This window comes from Quercus robur, chromosome 12 (genome assembly GCF_932294415.1).
Source record: "Quercus robur chromosome 12, dhQueRobu3.1, whole genome shotgun sequence".
NCBI lineage: Eukaryota > Viridiplantae > Streptophyta > Magnoliopsida > Fagales > Fagaceae > Quercus > Quercus robur.
In genome coordinates this window covers 29,485,907-29,502,298 of record NC_065545.1, presented here as the reverse complement: position 1 = coordinate 29,502,298, position 16,392 = coordinate 29,485,907, and the positions used below count along the sequence as shown (strand labels likewise).

The following is a 16,392-nucleotide window of genomic DNA, read 5'->3' as shown; positions in this document are numbered from 1 at the left end:
AAAAAGATTGGAATTGTTTTGAAATCAATCTCTTTAAAAACTCCTATAAAAAAATTCTGTGTAAAAACTTGTAATTTACACACTCGTTACAATAAATATTACTTTTAATATTTTAGATGAGTTAATAGTGAAAAATAACAATGAGACATTATAACAAAATTGACATATTGACATCATTATAATAGTTGATGATTTCAATTGTAAAATTTAAAAATTGAAATACCGGTTTAGAAGCAAACCATAATTTTGAAGAAGGTTTAAAGTGTAGTTTAACCGAACAGTTATTAGAATTCGAAGTGTGACACAACTGACTTACGTGAATGTCTCATTAACCAGAGACAAGTGACTTGAATTTCACCATCCCTCCGGGCTGCAGCCCATAGCTTGTCTAAACTCTTTAAAAAATTAGAAGAGATATCTGAATTTAACCAAATGCTTCCTGGGCTCACATTGTCATTCACAACTATGCAAATCAATGCCAATGTATTAGTCTGCTTAACACTAGTTACACTACCGAATATAAATAAAATGATTAAATCTCTTATCTTTTTCTTTTTTCTTTTTTCTTTTTTTTTCTTTCTAAATTATTGTTATTATTATTTTAAATGTTTTTAAACTATACATGCCAATATGCCATTGCCAACGTCTTAGTCCTACTTAACTCTTTTTTTTTTTTTGGTAACTTTTGATAAAAAATGGAAAAAGAGAATAATGGTGAGAATTTATTACTGAAACAAAAGTAAGAACTAAGCTGCAACTTAGATTTGACATGATAAAAAGTTTTATAATGTTTATTTACTTATGAACAAACTAAGATTAACCTTTAATTTAAGGTCTGTTTAATAAACAGGCCAAATCTAAGAAGAAGAAAAAAATTATTCGTGAGCAAGTTGTTGATAGGACTTGATAAAAAAAAAAAGTCAAGCTTGGGCTGGTTTATAGGCCTTGGTGATGGGTTTGATTTGGATTTGAAAAATAAACTCATATCTTATTAAGCCTTTGATTAATTAGAAGTTGGAACCAATATGTTCAAACCAAATGGGCTTGATTATATGCTTAATACTGGTATAATAATGTACTTGAACTTGAACATGTTATATTTATTGTCGAGCTAAACATCCAATTCTCGACAAAATTGGCCTAGTTTATAGCACACAAAAGTGGCAAAAATTTTAATTTTAATTTTAATTTTTTTTTATAAATACTATAAAATTTGAACTAGGGCTTTTGCTCCATAGAATTTTCAAACATATAAAAAGATTAGATAAAGCAAAAACCAAAAATTAATAAGCAACAAACATTCTTGTCCCAAGGCTGAAGCTGATTAAAGGTGGAGCCCATGAGTTTTTTCATCCCTTCGCTAAACAACAGCACCTATGTCAAAACTGTTTCATCTATCTGAAACAATTCACCGACCAAGCACACCACTCGTTGAGAAAACATGTAAACCCCAAACTAAATTTTGGAACACACCTACCCCAAAAAAGGCACTTCTCAATACTTACAGAGCAATGTTTTCTGAGTACCTACCTCCATGAATAACACTCTCAGGAGAGAACCCCAATCTTGGAGAGAAATTACTGCTGCTTCTACTGCTGCCACTGCTATTCACAGAGAGTGAAATAGAGAGGTTGGTGTTTGAGCTAGAAGCATCCCAAGTAGTAGGTTGAGCAGGTTCCACAAGCTTTCTTGAACGCTGACGACCTCTTTGCATGTGCCTCTCACAGTACTTTTTATGTGGAACAACTTCCTTGCTACACCTCCATTTCTTCCCATCTGTTCTTCTACATCTCCCAGCCTCTGGATCAGGATCCATGCCCATTCTATGGTCCCAAGACAAGGGGCTAGGCCCCAGAACTGGGGGCAAAGAACATTTTAACAAAAATAAATAAACAAATAAACCAACCCAATTCAAATCTCATGGACATTAAGCAAATTGAAGAATATTAGAGATATTGAAACTTAAAAAATCCCATTTAGAATGTCATCAATGAGACAGAAGGGTGATGATTTGAGGTACTTACAGCTAGTGTAGCCTAGAGGCACCCCATCATTGAAACCACCAAATACGTTAGCAACACTCTTCCATATAGGGAGAAGAAGATGATGTGGCACGGGAAGCCCAGCTTCGATGTACTTGTAAATGAGTGCTTGAAGCTGTAACTCCTGCAGCTGAAAAATGGTGAAAACACGCGATTTTGTGCTGTGTCCAGACCCACGTCCAAGCTCAAGATTAAGCCCAACTGGAGTTGAGCCATCAGCTCCGTTTGATCCAAATCCAATGGTATTCATGTCCCAAGAATTATCACAACTAGTTGGTCCAATCCCTACGGTTAAGACCCAAAAAAAAAAAATTAGTGATTAAAATTTAACAATCAAACAAAAAGCATCAGAATAATTGCACAATTGTGATGGAATGCTGAGTATGAGTACCTGTATTTGTGAAACGTGCAATCTTAGGAGGTGGGGTTCGGTGCTCCATTTTAAGCTCAGAGCATCAAGATGGATGGTCAAAGTAACTGAGCAAAAGTAACTGCAGGGATAGAGTCTGAACTCTGAAGCACAGTGTAAAAAGACTATATAGATCTCAGTTCCCAAGTCAGAGAGATTGGCACAGCCCGTGGGAACGACAACCAAAAGAGTTATAAACATAAAAATAAGTTTCCAAAACGACAATGACGCTCTGACACCACACGTACCTGTTGTCCTCTTTGCCCACCTATGACTTATCCCACACCACTGTACCACAACTGTTGCGAGTGGAGTAATTGACAATCACCTTGGATTATCACTGTACATCTTTTACCTTTGTAGTTCTGAACAGAAAAGTATTTACTCCAACATGCATCTGAATCTATCATAACAGTACTGTTTTTATTTGTTGTTATTTTTACAATATATAATTTTAATAATTCTACCAAAAAATTATTTAATAAACTATTTAAAAAAAAATTGTGTGATGGATAGTTACAACTTGTGGGTACCTTAGGCATGTTTGGCAACGTTCTAGGCATGCTTGCAACATCATTCGCCTTTCTCGGCATGTTTTGCAACGTCCTCGGCATGCTTGGCAACGTCCTTGGCCGACCTCGGCATGCGTTGCAACGTCCTAGGCGTCCCAAATCGAATAGAAATCCCCCCACTTTCAATCTTATAAGTTTTGAAGCGAAAGAGTAGTGTACCACTACTTCTTTATAAGGTAGAAAGTAGAGGGATTTCTATTTGATGTGAAACGTCTAGGACGTTGCAACGCATGCCGAGGTCGTTGCAAAGCATACCGAGGACGGTCAAGGACGTTGCAAGCATACCTAGGACGTTGCCAAACATGCCTTAGGTACCCACAATAAAAAGATCCTTTTATTGTAGGTACTCAAGAATTTTTGGCTTTGGTTTTTTGGCTTGATTGCCTTGCCTTGAATTCTTTTTGTCCCACATTGGAAGGATAACTTCCCTCCTTCTACCTTATAAGGCATGAACCAATGAGAAAGAGTACCACTCTTGAATACTTACACAACTATTTAACAATTTTATTCTATTTGTAAAATAGAATAAGATCTACATTTTTCCTAATTAACGCTTAAAATCTTTTGCATCAATTTATGTATCATTGTTAAAAAATATATTTGTGCTACAAAAACTTTTTAAATATAAACAATTATTTTAGCTTTGCAAATAAATATTTTAATAATTCTTATTTTTTTGTTTTGGTTTCATTATTAAAAGAGGAAGAAAGGTAAATGATTTGGAATAATAAAATAATATTGTAATTAACTAGTGTTAAAAAAAAAGATAACGATGTTTTAAAAAGTTTGTATATAATATAGAAAGGCTAGATTGCAAACTACACCCTTAAAATTTAGAGATATTTGGATTTTACACCTTACAATTTCAAAATTTCGATTTAGTCCTCTAAAATTTGGGAGTATTTGAATTTTACGTTTTAAAATTTTAGAATTTAAATTTTATTTCCAAATTTCCTATTCTGTTTGCATTAGATGAAATAATGTCACATTATTTTTACTATGCCATATTATTTTAAATTATTTAATTTTTTAGGGTACAAAAATGATGTGAAAAATTAAATTTTAGAGAATAAAATTTAAATATTCAAAAATTTTATGAGGTAAAATTTAAAATTTAAAATTTGAAGAGGTAAAATTGAAAGTCTAAACACCTTCCAATTTTAAAGTACAATTTGCAATTTAATTTATTAGAAAAAAAATAGGTTCTTTTTCTTAATTCTTACATTTAATATGAGAAAAAAAAATAGTGAAAAAAAAGAAGAAGAAGAATAAATCTATTTATTCTTCTCACTAAAAGACATAGAAAGTGATGACGGTTGAGGTGAGAGTGGTGAGACTGCAACTGCTGAGACTGTCAGAAATTGCAGAAGCGGCCGCAGAAGCAAGCGCGTTGATCAGAATTTCCTGGTCTTGAAGTGAAGTAGGGTTGCAATATTATATTTATATATATATATATATATATTTTTTTTTTTTGAGAAACATTATATTTATATTTATATTTGATCAAAAAAATATTTATATTTATATATTGGAGCTGAAAGCTGAATGATGTCATTGTCAGACAAAGAGCTTTTGTCTTGGCCTCGCTTCCGTCTCCCACTTGTTCAGTTTAATCTGAAGCGCATCCAGACCGCGTGTATTATTATATTGTCTTGAAGACATGGAATTCCGTAAGATTCACGTGAGCCATGACCACCAGGATAAGCAAGCTTTTTTTTTTTGAAAATATAAGCAAGTTGTGAAGATACAAGTCGAATTATACTAGTTCATTTATATTATGGTGGCATGCGACATGTCGCAGACACTTGCACTTGTTTATTTACTCTGGTTGCCGAGTTGGGCATCAACTATAATCTGCAAGTCGTGGAGCACTGCTTTTGGACAAAACTTATGCTCTATTTGTTTCAGCAATAATGTTTTCTAGAAAATAAGTCATTTAAAAAAAATTATTTTCTATAAAATTATCTTATTTTTTTATGTTTGGTACCAATCTTAAATGAGTAGAAAAAAAATCTCTAACTTTGTGTTTTTTAGATTGCTGTGAAATAGAGTTGTTTTCCAAAAAGTATTAACGAAAAGCAATATCTAAAAATAAATCATACTTTTTATGTTGATTAAAGATAGTTTCCCTTTAACTCTCTTTTTTTTTTGGTAAACCAAGGAAATTGCATTAAACTTAGGAATTAACAAATCTGTTACAACACATATTTGCTTTATCAAAAGCTAAAATATTATCCCTTTAACTCATTTATTTTGATGTTACCAAATACTAGAAAATATGAAAAACTATATTTACATAATGTTTTCCATCGAAGAGCGTTAATGCATTTTTAAATTCAATTGAGGAACTTAAAATAGCTTAAGTTTTAGTCCTACTTTTTTTACGATAACTTTACTTTCCTAGGACACGTGTTGCATTGTGATTGGATTAAGTTGTTTAAGTGGAGGTATTTATTCTGTTTAGGAGTTGCAATTTTTATCCATATTCATGAACTCACTCATTACCAACCTAATTTGGATAAGTCTTAACCCAACTCATTTGAATATTTGAGTTAAATGGGTAAAGATCCATTATGTTAATTAATTACGTGGGTCTTAATGGATAAACCCACTAAACCCATCTAAAATTTAAATAAATAACAGAAAATCTAAAATTATAGAAAATAACTGAAATACCCCTGAAACTTAAAAAAATAACCAAAATATCTCATGAAACCTAAAAAAATGACCAAAATACCCCAAAACTTTAAAATTACCAAAATACTCCAAAAACTTAAAAATAACCAAAATACCCCCCAAAACCTCAAAATTATCCAAATACACCCTAAACCTAAAAAATGACCGAAATACTCCTGAAATAAATAAAAAATGACCAAAATAACCTTGAAACCTAAAAATTACCAAAATACCCCCTAAACCTAAAAGATGGCCGAAATACCTCCGAAACCTATAAAATGACCAAAATATCCCCGAAATCTAAAAAATACCAAAATACCCCCTAAACCTAAAAATGACCGAAATACTCTCAAAACCTATAAAATGACCAAAATACCCTTGAAACCTAAAAATTACCAAAATACCCCTAAAACCTAAAAGATGAGCGAAATACCTCTGAAACATATAAAATGACCAAAATTCTTTTGAAACCTAAAAATTACCAAAATACCCCCAAAAGTCAATGAAAACACATTTAATTTAATGAATCTGTCTCATTTAATGAGTTAGCATTAGAGTTCAAATCCTAGTAACAACATATTTTAGTATTTTCTATTTTTTTCTACAAAAAACTATCTTTTTAATTTCAAATAACCAAACATGTTTTTTATTTCAAAAGTACAAGAATATTGTTTTTTCTTTATATTCCCCAAAACAAGTTTTTGAAAACAGAAAACGAAAACTGTTACTAAACATAACCTAACCAAAATACCCCCAAAACATAAAAAATGACCAAAATACCCCCTGAAATCTAAAAATTACCAAAATACCCGTAAACCTAAAAAATGACCGAAATACTCCTGAAACCTATAAAATGACCAACATACCCCTCGAAACCTAAAAAATTACCAAAATACCCCATAAACCTAAAAGATCACCGAAATACCTCCGAAACCTATAAATTGACCAAAATACCCCAAAACCTAAAAATGACCAAAATACCCCAAAACCTAAAAATGACCAAAATACCCCCTAAACCTAAAAAATGACTGAAATACTCCTGAAACTTATAAAATGACCAAAAACCCTCAAACCCTAAAAATTACCAAAATATCCCCTAAACTTAAAAGATGACCGAAATACCTTCAAAACATATAAAATGACCAAAATACCCCCATAACCAAAAAATTACCAAAACACCCCCCTTAAACCTAAAAAAAATTACCAAAATACCACTGAAACCTATAAAATGACCAAAATACCCCCAAAATGTAAAAAATGACCGAAATATCCCCGAAACCTTAAAGTTACCAAAATACTCCCCAAACCTAAAAAATGACCGAAATACCTACGCAACCTAAAAATTATCAAAATACCCCCAAAACTTAAAAAATGTTCGAAATACCCCTGAAACTTAAAAAATGACTGAAATATCCCTAAACCTAAAAAATGTTTGAAACACCCCCAAAGACTAAAAAATGACCAAAATACCCCCGAAACCTAAAAATTTACTGAAATACCCCCAAAATCTAAAAAGTGACCAAAATAACTTGAAACAAATTTTTTTTTACCAAAGTACCCCCCAAAACCTAATAATTACCAAAATACCTTTGAAACTAAAGAATTTACGAAAATAGCACAAAAAAACTAAAAATTACCAAAATACCCCTAAAACCTAAAAGATGATAGAAATGTCCTCGTAACTTAAAAAAAATGACTGAAATACCCTTAGAATCTAAACAATGAAAAAAATAACCCCGAAACCTAAAAAATTACCGAAATTCCCTCGAAACCTATAAGATGATGGAAATACTCTTCGAACCTTTAATTTGTCGAAAATATGCTCATAACATCCAAAATACACCAAACCTCTATTTTGGTAATTTTAGATGTTTCAAGTGTATTTTGGTCATCTTACAGGTTTAGGAGTATTTTGGTCATTTTTTAGGTTTTAGGGGTATTTTGGTCATTTAATAGGTTTTGGAGGGTATTTTGTCCATTTTTTTTAAAGGTTTTTGTGGTATTTTGGTCATTTCTTAGGTTTAGGGGGGTATTTTGGTCATTTTTTAGATTTCGGAGGTATTTTAGTCATTTTTTAGGTTTCAGAGGTATTTTGGTCATTTTCTAGGTTTAGTGGGTATTTTATTAATTTTTAGGTTATGGGGGCATTTTGGTCGTTTTATAGGTTTCGAGGGTATTTCGGTCATTTTTTAGGTTTTGGGGGTATTTTGGTAATTTTATAGGTTTCAGGAGTATTTTGGTCATTTTTAGGTTTTAGGGGGTATTTTGGTAATCTTCTAGGTTTATGGGATATTTTGGTAATTTTTTAGATTTCAAGTGTATTTTGGTCATTTTTAGGTTTCAGGGGTATTTTGGACATCTTTTAGGTTTCGAGGGTATTTCAGTCATTTTATAGGTTTCGGGGGTGTTTCGGTCATTTTTAGGTTTACGGGTCCATTTAGATACAGATGAAAACTAAAAATTGAAAACACTGTAGCAAAATAAATTTTAAATATGTGAATAGTACCGTGGGACCTATTTTTAATGAAAAAGTTGCTGAAAAGTGAGGTTTATGGGTCCCGTGAGTAGTGCACGGGACCCACTGATGTGCCGAAAAGTCAAATATTACGGTTACTGTTCATGAACAGTAGCCGTAATAGTGAAATTTGTCTCCTAAAAGGCGTGCCAAAAAAAAAAAAGAGTAAAATGTTGGAAACGCAGATGTGGGTAGAAATAATTTCTACCCAAACGCACACTACAGGGTATTTTGGTAACTTTTTAGGTTTTAGGTGTATTTTGGTCATTTTTAGGTTTTAGGGGGTATTTTGGTCATCTTATAGGTTTCAGGGGTATTTTGGTCATTTTTAGGTTTCGAGGGTATTTCTGTCATTTTTTAGGTTTATGGCGTATTTTGTTCATTTTTAGGTTTTGGGATATATTTTGGTCATTTTTTAGGTTTCGGGGATATTTTGTCATTTTAGAGGTTTTGGGGGGTATTTTGCTCATTTAAGAGATTTTGGTCATTTTAGTGGTTTTTGAGCATATTTGGTGATTTTAGAGATATCAGAAGTATTTTGGTCATTTTAGAGGTTTCATAGGTATTTTGCTCATTTTAGAGATTTTGAGAATATTTTGGTCATTTTAGTGGTTTTTGAGCATATTTGGTGACTTTAGAGATATCAGGGGTATTTTGGTCATTCTAGAGGTTTTATGGCTATTTTGCTCATTTTAGAGATTTTGGAGATAATTTTAGATGTTCAAGAGTGGTAATTTTGGAATTGTAGGGCTATTTGGGTGACTTTAGGTATTTAAGGTTATTTTGGTAATTTTGGAGGTCAATAAGGTATTTAAGTAGTTTTGGTTAAATGGGTAGGTTACTAATTAAATGAGTTGGGTTGGTTTGGTAATGGGTAATTAATTTATATATAAGGTATAAACAGGTCATAAATGGATAAATAGGTAATTACACACTCAACTCATTTATGACTCAACCTGCCCATTTACCACAACTAAGGCTGCGTTTGTTTCGGTGGTAAAGGAAATCAGGAAAATGTTTTACACCATTGAGGGTGTTTGGGTGCAAAAGGAAAATTGGGTCAAACGGAAAATCATTTCCGTTGACCGTAAAATATGCCCTCTAACCTTGTAAAACCATTTCCGTTTGTATTTTACCTTCAAATCAATTCTACCCCAGGAAAATAGAAGAGAGAGAGAAACAACAAGGAAGAGAGATCACACACCAGCACCAGCGAGCTCGCGCCACCTGAAGCACCACCTAGATCGCACACCAACACCGGCAAGTCGCACCCCAGCACTGGCGAGATCGCACACCACCATGAGCTTCGATCCACATCCAAGCTACCCAGAGAAACATAACACAATCCCCATTTCGGCAAACCCACACCCACCTTGCCCGATCCACACCCACCCAATCTCGCGCCGCCTGAAGCACCACCGAGATCGCACCCATGACCCACCCATGCCCGATTTCTCTCTTTCTCAATCTACCTCTCCCTTTCCCTCACTTGTCGATCACTCTCTCTTCCTCCTTCTCTCCGTTTGACTGAATTTTTGAATTTAACAAATGTTTTGTTCTAATTTTTGTTTGGTTTTGTTTTGATTTTTGTTTGTTTTAAGTTTATATATTGAAATTTTCTATTATGAAATTTGTTTGGAAGCTGAGAAAATGGCTGAGAAAATATGAAAATTTTGTAGGAAAATAGTATTTTCAGAATGTTACCAAACACTGAAAATTGTTTTGTAATATAATTTTTTATATGCAACCAAACACTATAAAATATTTTCCTTTCCCGAAAATATTTTCACTTGAAAATATTTTACATTCGAAAAATATTTTACACTGAAACAAACGCAACCTAATTCTGTTATTACTCTAGACTAGCTGTTAAGTTAGTTGGCTTTTCTTCTCCTCTGTTTTATACATTGTAGTCTATAAAAGCAGTCTGCCTTTGTACAATGAGTTCATGACTTCATTAAGATCAAGATAAGTGCACTTTCTCCATTTTCAATGCTCTGATTCAGTCTCAAAGAACTCTTAGATTAGTTTTTAATATGGTACTAGAGCAGTTTTAGTAATTTTTTTCTTTTTTAATACATTCGTACAATCCTTTCAAAAAAAAAAAAAAAAAAATCGTACAATCATTCATGTATAGATTTTTCATCATGTGGGTGGGTCTTCAACCTCTACAACAGCAAAGGATTCTTTCAAGTAATCGGAGCAAGGTGGGGTGGGGTGGGACAATATTAGATCATAAGTGTCTCCTTCTCGTTCTGTCCTATCTTCAGAATGGAGTTGCATTGTACGAAGCAGAAGTAACGCAAATCGGACTAGGGTGAGGTGGGGGCATTTGATATCTCAAATTAGATAGCTCAATCATTGATGAGATAGAGATGAGATTTAAAAAAGAAAAAGAAAAAAAGGGGGCACCAGTGAAAGCACTGAGAGAAGAAAAGACATGTATATATATATATATATATATATATATATATAACACTCAGGACAAGATGAGTGTGCGCAGGCAAAACCCATTCCAGCTCCATGGGAAAAAAAATCATGAGATGCATAGCAAAACGCTGAAACAGGACAAGTCAAGTCTTGGGCAATATTGATAATTGTTGGTATACCTATCGACAATCTCATAGTATGCATTGCTTATGAACTAGATTGGTGAGTGTTTTATTGTTTATAAATGTTTGGCAAATATAAAATTATACCCTTTAGGTTTGGTCAATTGTTATTTTGGTCATGCAAGTTTCATTTTTGTTATTTTGGTCATGTAAGTTCACATTTGTTGTCATTGTCATTTCTTTCTCCACTTTGTTAAAAAAAATTTCATTAAGAATTACTAATATTGATAGCAAATGTGAATTTATAGGACCAAAATGACAATTAACCGAGCTTAAAAGGTGTAAAAAGGTGGAATATGTATTCTTTTTTTTTTTTTTTTTTAATTTTAATTTTAATTTTTTTTTTTAGTGTTAATATTTTTTTAATAGTTAACCAGAGTCATGGATGAAATGACTAATGTTGACAACAAATATAAACTTATTGGACCAAAAATAACAATTGACTAAACTTAAAGGGTGTAATTTTTGTTTTAGCCTAAATGTTTTCATATTTCTATTTTTCTTTGTAGGGCTATAAATAAACTAAGTTGTTCATAAACAATTTGTGCTTACCTCAATAAAAAGCTAATTCATAATTGTTTGTTTATAAACAAGCCAAGTTTAAGTTTAAGTTTTAGGCTTGTTTAATAAACCAATCAAGTCAAAACATAAAAAATTCATAAAGTGTCTTGTGAACATTAGGATCTAATAAAAACAAGTCAAGTTTAGGATTGTTTATGGGTTTGGTAATATAACTTGATATGAGCTTGAAAAATAAACATATATCTTACTAAGCCATTTATTAATTGGGAGTTAGGATCACTCGTCCAAAATAAATGGACTTGATAATGGACTTGTGTTGGATCTCAAGCTCAAAGGCTTGATATTGAGCATGGACTTAGCTTGACTAATGAATTAAGCCGAATTTAAAGTTTTGGTCTTTTTGACAAGATTGAGTTCAAACATTGTTTGTAGTGCATTTCGTTGAAGATGTTGAATTTGGACACTCATATCTTTAAAATTTGATATTTAGAGCACTCACATCATATAGTGTGTAATAAAAAAGGTGAAAAATTTATACTTTTTTGTTTAAAAATGACTTATATTAGTGAGTATATAATTGTGTAAATTTACAAATTTGCTATAGTATTTATGCAAATTTACACTGACACTATTTATTTTGTATTTAGTTTTAGTTCTTTTTTTAAGTATAAAGGAAGAGAAGAGAGTGAATGATGATTTTTTTTTTTTTTTGAGAATACTAAATATTTTTAACACATACAAGGAGAGAAAGGAGAAAATTTTTATAGTGAAGGATGATTATTGTGTAAATTGTAAAGAAAGAAAAACAATTAAAAAAAATTTAATTAATCGTAGTATAAAATATATATTTTATGTAAATGCAAGTATAAAATAGATGGGTAATTCTACGGTACCCCCTATTTTTTTTGGAAGGTACGGTACCCATTAGTAGATAGCTTGCTATATCAGGTTACCAAAACATCACATTTGATGATACCATCCTCACATTGTGTAGTACTAATATCACATGTTATTGTACTTTTGTCTCATTCAATGGTTCCCTTATTTTTTCTCACATTTGATAGTACCTGATATCGCTCCGAATTAGTAAGGAGGATGATCCGGCTTCGGTGGGCTACTGAAGTGGTTGAAGGCCTACAAGAACCAAACACAGTCAAAGAGGAGACTGGAGAAGACCGGCCAAACCCCCTCTGATGAAAAAGTTAGCCTCGTAGAGAAAGGAGTGTAGAGAGGGAAAATTCCCGACCTATCACAAGCTGACACGTCACATTACCAAGTCCACAAAATACAGCCAATTATAAAGCACCACATACTGCTGCTAGGTTTTGCTATCACTATTCAGAAGCCAATATAAATTTGCCAAGTGTCATGCAAAAACCAATCACACATCAGCGCACGTGTAAGCGATGACACAAAAACAGCTTCGCACGTGTAAGCGATGACATAAACAGCTTCGTACGTGTAAGCGATGACACAAGCAACCTCGCATGTGTAAGCGATGACTTAAGCGGACCAATCAGGCTGTGACATGTGTCACCAATCAAGCTCCGCCACGTGTCGCTCACCCACCCCCAAACTCCTATAAATAGAAGCCTTCCTGAGACATTTAGAAGAACCAGAATTCAGAAGTGAAAGCTCTGCGAAGATCAAGCCTCAAAGCCTTCAAGAACTTCAACCCCAAAATCAGAGAACATTCGAAGTAGAATCATCCAGATCATCTGCCTAGATCCTAAAGTTTGCGGGAATTAAAGCCAAAAGTGTCCGAAAACATCAACAAATCACAAATCAGTGAAGCTCAACGGATTCAAGCCTCTAAAGCACCGAAGAACTTCCACCACAAACCTTCGAAGACGAAGAACGCACGAAGAACACGAAGAACGTGAAGAACAAAGGATTTCTAAACAAGCTCATAGCCAGAGATTCATTGTAATTCCATTTCAGCAATCTTCGATCCATCCCTCAACCAAATTGAAGGATATTTTGTGTTCAAGTCAAAACCACATTACCACAAATCCAATCAATAAGTCTTGCAAGGAGATCGAATCAGATGATCACTCTTTTGCAATTTCAGAGAATTGTATCACACAATCATCAATACAAAATTCGCATTTGTGAAACTATTTTACTTGTTTGATTTATTTCAAACTAGAAATTTAGTCGCTTACAAATTCTGGCACGCCCGGTGGGACATCTCTGCCTCTCATCTCTTTCTCCTTCAAAAGAAAAGAAATTCGACATCATTTTGCTACTAGCTTCAATGGCCTCTAGCAAGAATGTCCGAAAATCAATGGTTGATGATTCCAGTGCTGATGAATATGTCAGCCCAATCACTCGCAGTCGGTCCAAAGCTCTTGATCGACTCCAACCTCAACCAACCAAAGAAAACCAACCTCCTACTGTCACCTCTCCGAACTTTCTGGCAGATAGGAAAGCTACCACTAAAGATTCATCTACCTCGAAAGATTTGGAGATCAGTAATGAATCATCCCCAACAAATACCTTTTCTATCAACTCTTCACTCGTGATGAGAAACTTAAGGAGTGAAGTACCTCTAACTCATCCTGTTTCATCATCTTCTCCATCATCTATAGAGGTCATGCCAGTAATGATGACTAACACCTCTACCATGGAAGAAAAGATGGCTGAAATGGAACAAAGGGTCATCCTTCTCACAAGGGCACTTGAAGAAAAGGACGTCAAAATTGCAACCCTAATGAACAAGCTGGAGGTACAAGATTCGGGTGAATCAAGTCTTGGCCCTGAGCACCCACCTGGCTTTACCTTCAAAGGAGAAAACGCCAGGGGTGATAAAGGAAAAGGAGGTGAAGGCACTTCTCAACATGGACATTCCACCTCAATGGCCTCGATATCTGTCCAACAACTACAGGACATAATTACAAATACCATTCGAGCACAATATGAAGGTTCTTCTACAAGTTCTCTCATATATTCCAAACCCTATACAAAGCGCATTGATAACATGAGAATGCCAAATGGGTATCAACCTCCCAAGTTCTTGCAATTCGATGGCAAAGGAAACCCTAAGCAACACATTGCTCACTTTGTAGAAACTTGCGAGAATGCAGGGACTCAAGGAGGCCTCTTTGTAAAGCAGTTTGTCCGTTCACTAAAGGGGAATGCCTTTGATTGGTATACAGACTTAGAGCCCGAGTCAATCGATAGCTGGGAACAACTTGAAAGAGAGTTTCTCAACCGATTCTACAGCACACGACGCACGGTAAGCATGATGGAGCTTACCAATACTAAACAGTGGAAGGATGAGCCCGTCATTGATTATATCAATCGGTGGCGTTCTTTGAGTCTAGATTGCAAGGATAGACTTACTGAAATATCTGCTATAGAGATGTGCATCCAAGGCATGCATTGGGGACTTCTTTACATCCTTCAAGGAATAAAGCCCTGAACATTTGAAGAGTTGGCAACTCGTGCGCATGACATGGAATTAAGTATTTCCAGCCATGGAAATACAAAACCTCCCGTACCTGAGGAAAGGAAAGAAAGACGAGAAATAAGGAAAAATGACAGGAATGCGAAAAGTAATATCAAAGACTCAATGAATGTCAATCCTGCCCCAGTAAAAATTTCAACAAAAAATGTGAAGGCCAATGAAAAGAGGCCCGAAGGAGGTCAACAGCGTGAGACGCGTCGCTCATCACTTAAGGAATGGGAACAAAAGGTCTATCCTTTCCTAGACGCCGATATGCCTAAAATGCTAGAACAACTGCTCAAGTTGAAATTAATTGAATTGCCAGAATGCAAACGACCGGAAGAGATGAGAAAAGTTGATGACCCGAACTATTGTAGGTATCATCGCATCATAAGTCATCCAATCCAAAAATGCTTTGTTCTTAAAGAACTCATCATGAAACTAGCCAAGGAAAGGAAAATCGACTTGGATTTTAATGATGTTGCTCAGTCAAACCTTGTCACATTTTCTTGTGGGTTACCTAGTTCCATGTCTCCAACTACTAAGCAAGGGGCAAATACCACGCTTATCCATTTTGGTTCTCTGGAACCGATTCAAGTTCATTTCTCACAAAAAGCACCTGATTATAATTCAAATGATGATAAAAGGTCAACTATGGATGAGGAAGAAGGCTGGACGATGGTTACTCGCAAGAGATGGAAGAAGAAAAGAGCATTCCCTCTTCATTTGATCACCCAAGAGTCTAGAAGAGCACAAAACCATATTCAGCCTTGGTAAAAAAGAATGAGTGATAAGAGGCAAGGGAGACTGGGAACAAAAGTGTATAAAGATTCAGCACAAACCCAAAAATCTCAAAAGCTCATCACATTGGAAGAATTTTTCCCCAGAAAATTCTTTCAAAATGACTCAGCCGAGGCTGTCCACACAGTCTCTCGTAGCGAAATTCAGGACGAAAAGGAGGATGTTGACCATGGTGCTCCAAAAGAGACCTTGTCATCTTTGGAGGAACTCCAATCTTAGGTCGATGAAGTTGAACCCTTGCAATCCTCCACATCACCAAAAGAAGTGCTCACCCAAGCTCTTGAGAAGCCAGAGATATATGCCCCTCATACCAATACGCTTCAACAAACACAGGGATGTTACGCATGCTCTCCAGACTTAACCTTCACTGATGAGGATCTATTGTTAGGCTCTAAGCCCCACAATTGCCCACTTTATGTCTCTGGTTATGCTTGTGAACAAAGGATCGAGCGTATCCTTGTTGATGGAGGTTCAGCCGTTAACATACTTCCAAAAATGACCATGAAACGACTGGGTTTTACTATGGAAGAATTATCACACAGTCGTTTGGTCATCCAAGGTTTTAACCAAGGAGGACAACGTGCAATCGACCTTATCCACCTAGAATTGATAATTGGAGAATTGACAAGCAACGTCTTGTTCCACGTCATTGATGCTAAGACGACCTATAACATGCTGTTAGGACGTCCTTGGATCCATGAAAATGGAATAGTGTCATCGACCTTGCATCAATGCTTCAAGTTCTTTCAAAATGGAATAAAAAAGGTCGATGCCGATTTAAAACCTTTTGCAGAA

The 16,392-nt window shown here is 34.5% G+C and overlaps 1 protein-coding gene across 1 annotated transcript; it reads right to left on the bottom strand.

Moving 5' to 3' along the window:
- Nucleotides 1–1,237: 1,237 nt before the first annotated feature.
- LOC126709926 (growth-regulating factor 10-like) lies at nt 1,238–2,637 on the bottom strand. The gene is made up of 3 exons (XM_050410296.1): nt 2,434–2,637; nt 2,025–2,327; nt 1,238–1,857 (listed from the first exon to the last, which is right to left on the bottom strand). Exons 1-3 carry the CDS (start codon nt 2,480–2,482, stop codon nt 1,502–1,504), a joined length of 708 nt encoding a protein of 235 aa, XP_050266253.1. The 5' UTR covers nt 2,483–2,637; the 3' UTR covers nt 1,238–1,501.
- Between the last annotated feature and the right edge of the window lie 13,755 nt (nt 2,638–16,392).

Bases quoted from the DNA above. Each gene is read 5' to 3' on its own strand.
- LOC126709926 (XM_050410296.1), bottom strand. From the start codon at position 2,482: ATGGAGCACCGAACCCCACCTCCTAAGATTGCACGTTTCACAAATACA. The intron at 2,328-2,433 runs GTACTCATACTC...TCTTAACCGTAG, and splicing joins TGCACGTTTCACAAATACAG to GGATTGGACCAACTAGTTGT. The intron at 1,858-2,024 runs GTAAGTACCTCA...CTTTGCCCCCAG, and splicing joins GCCTCTAGGCTACACTAGCT to TTCTGGGGCCTAGCCCCTTG.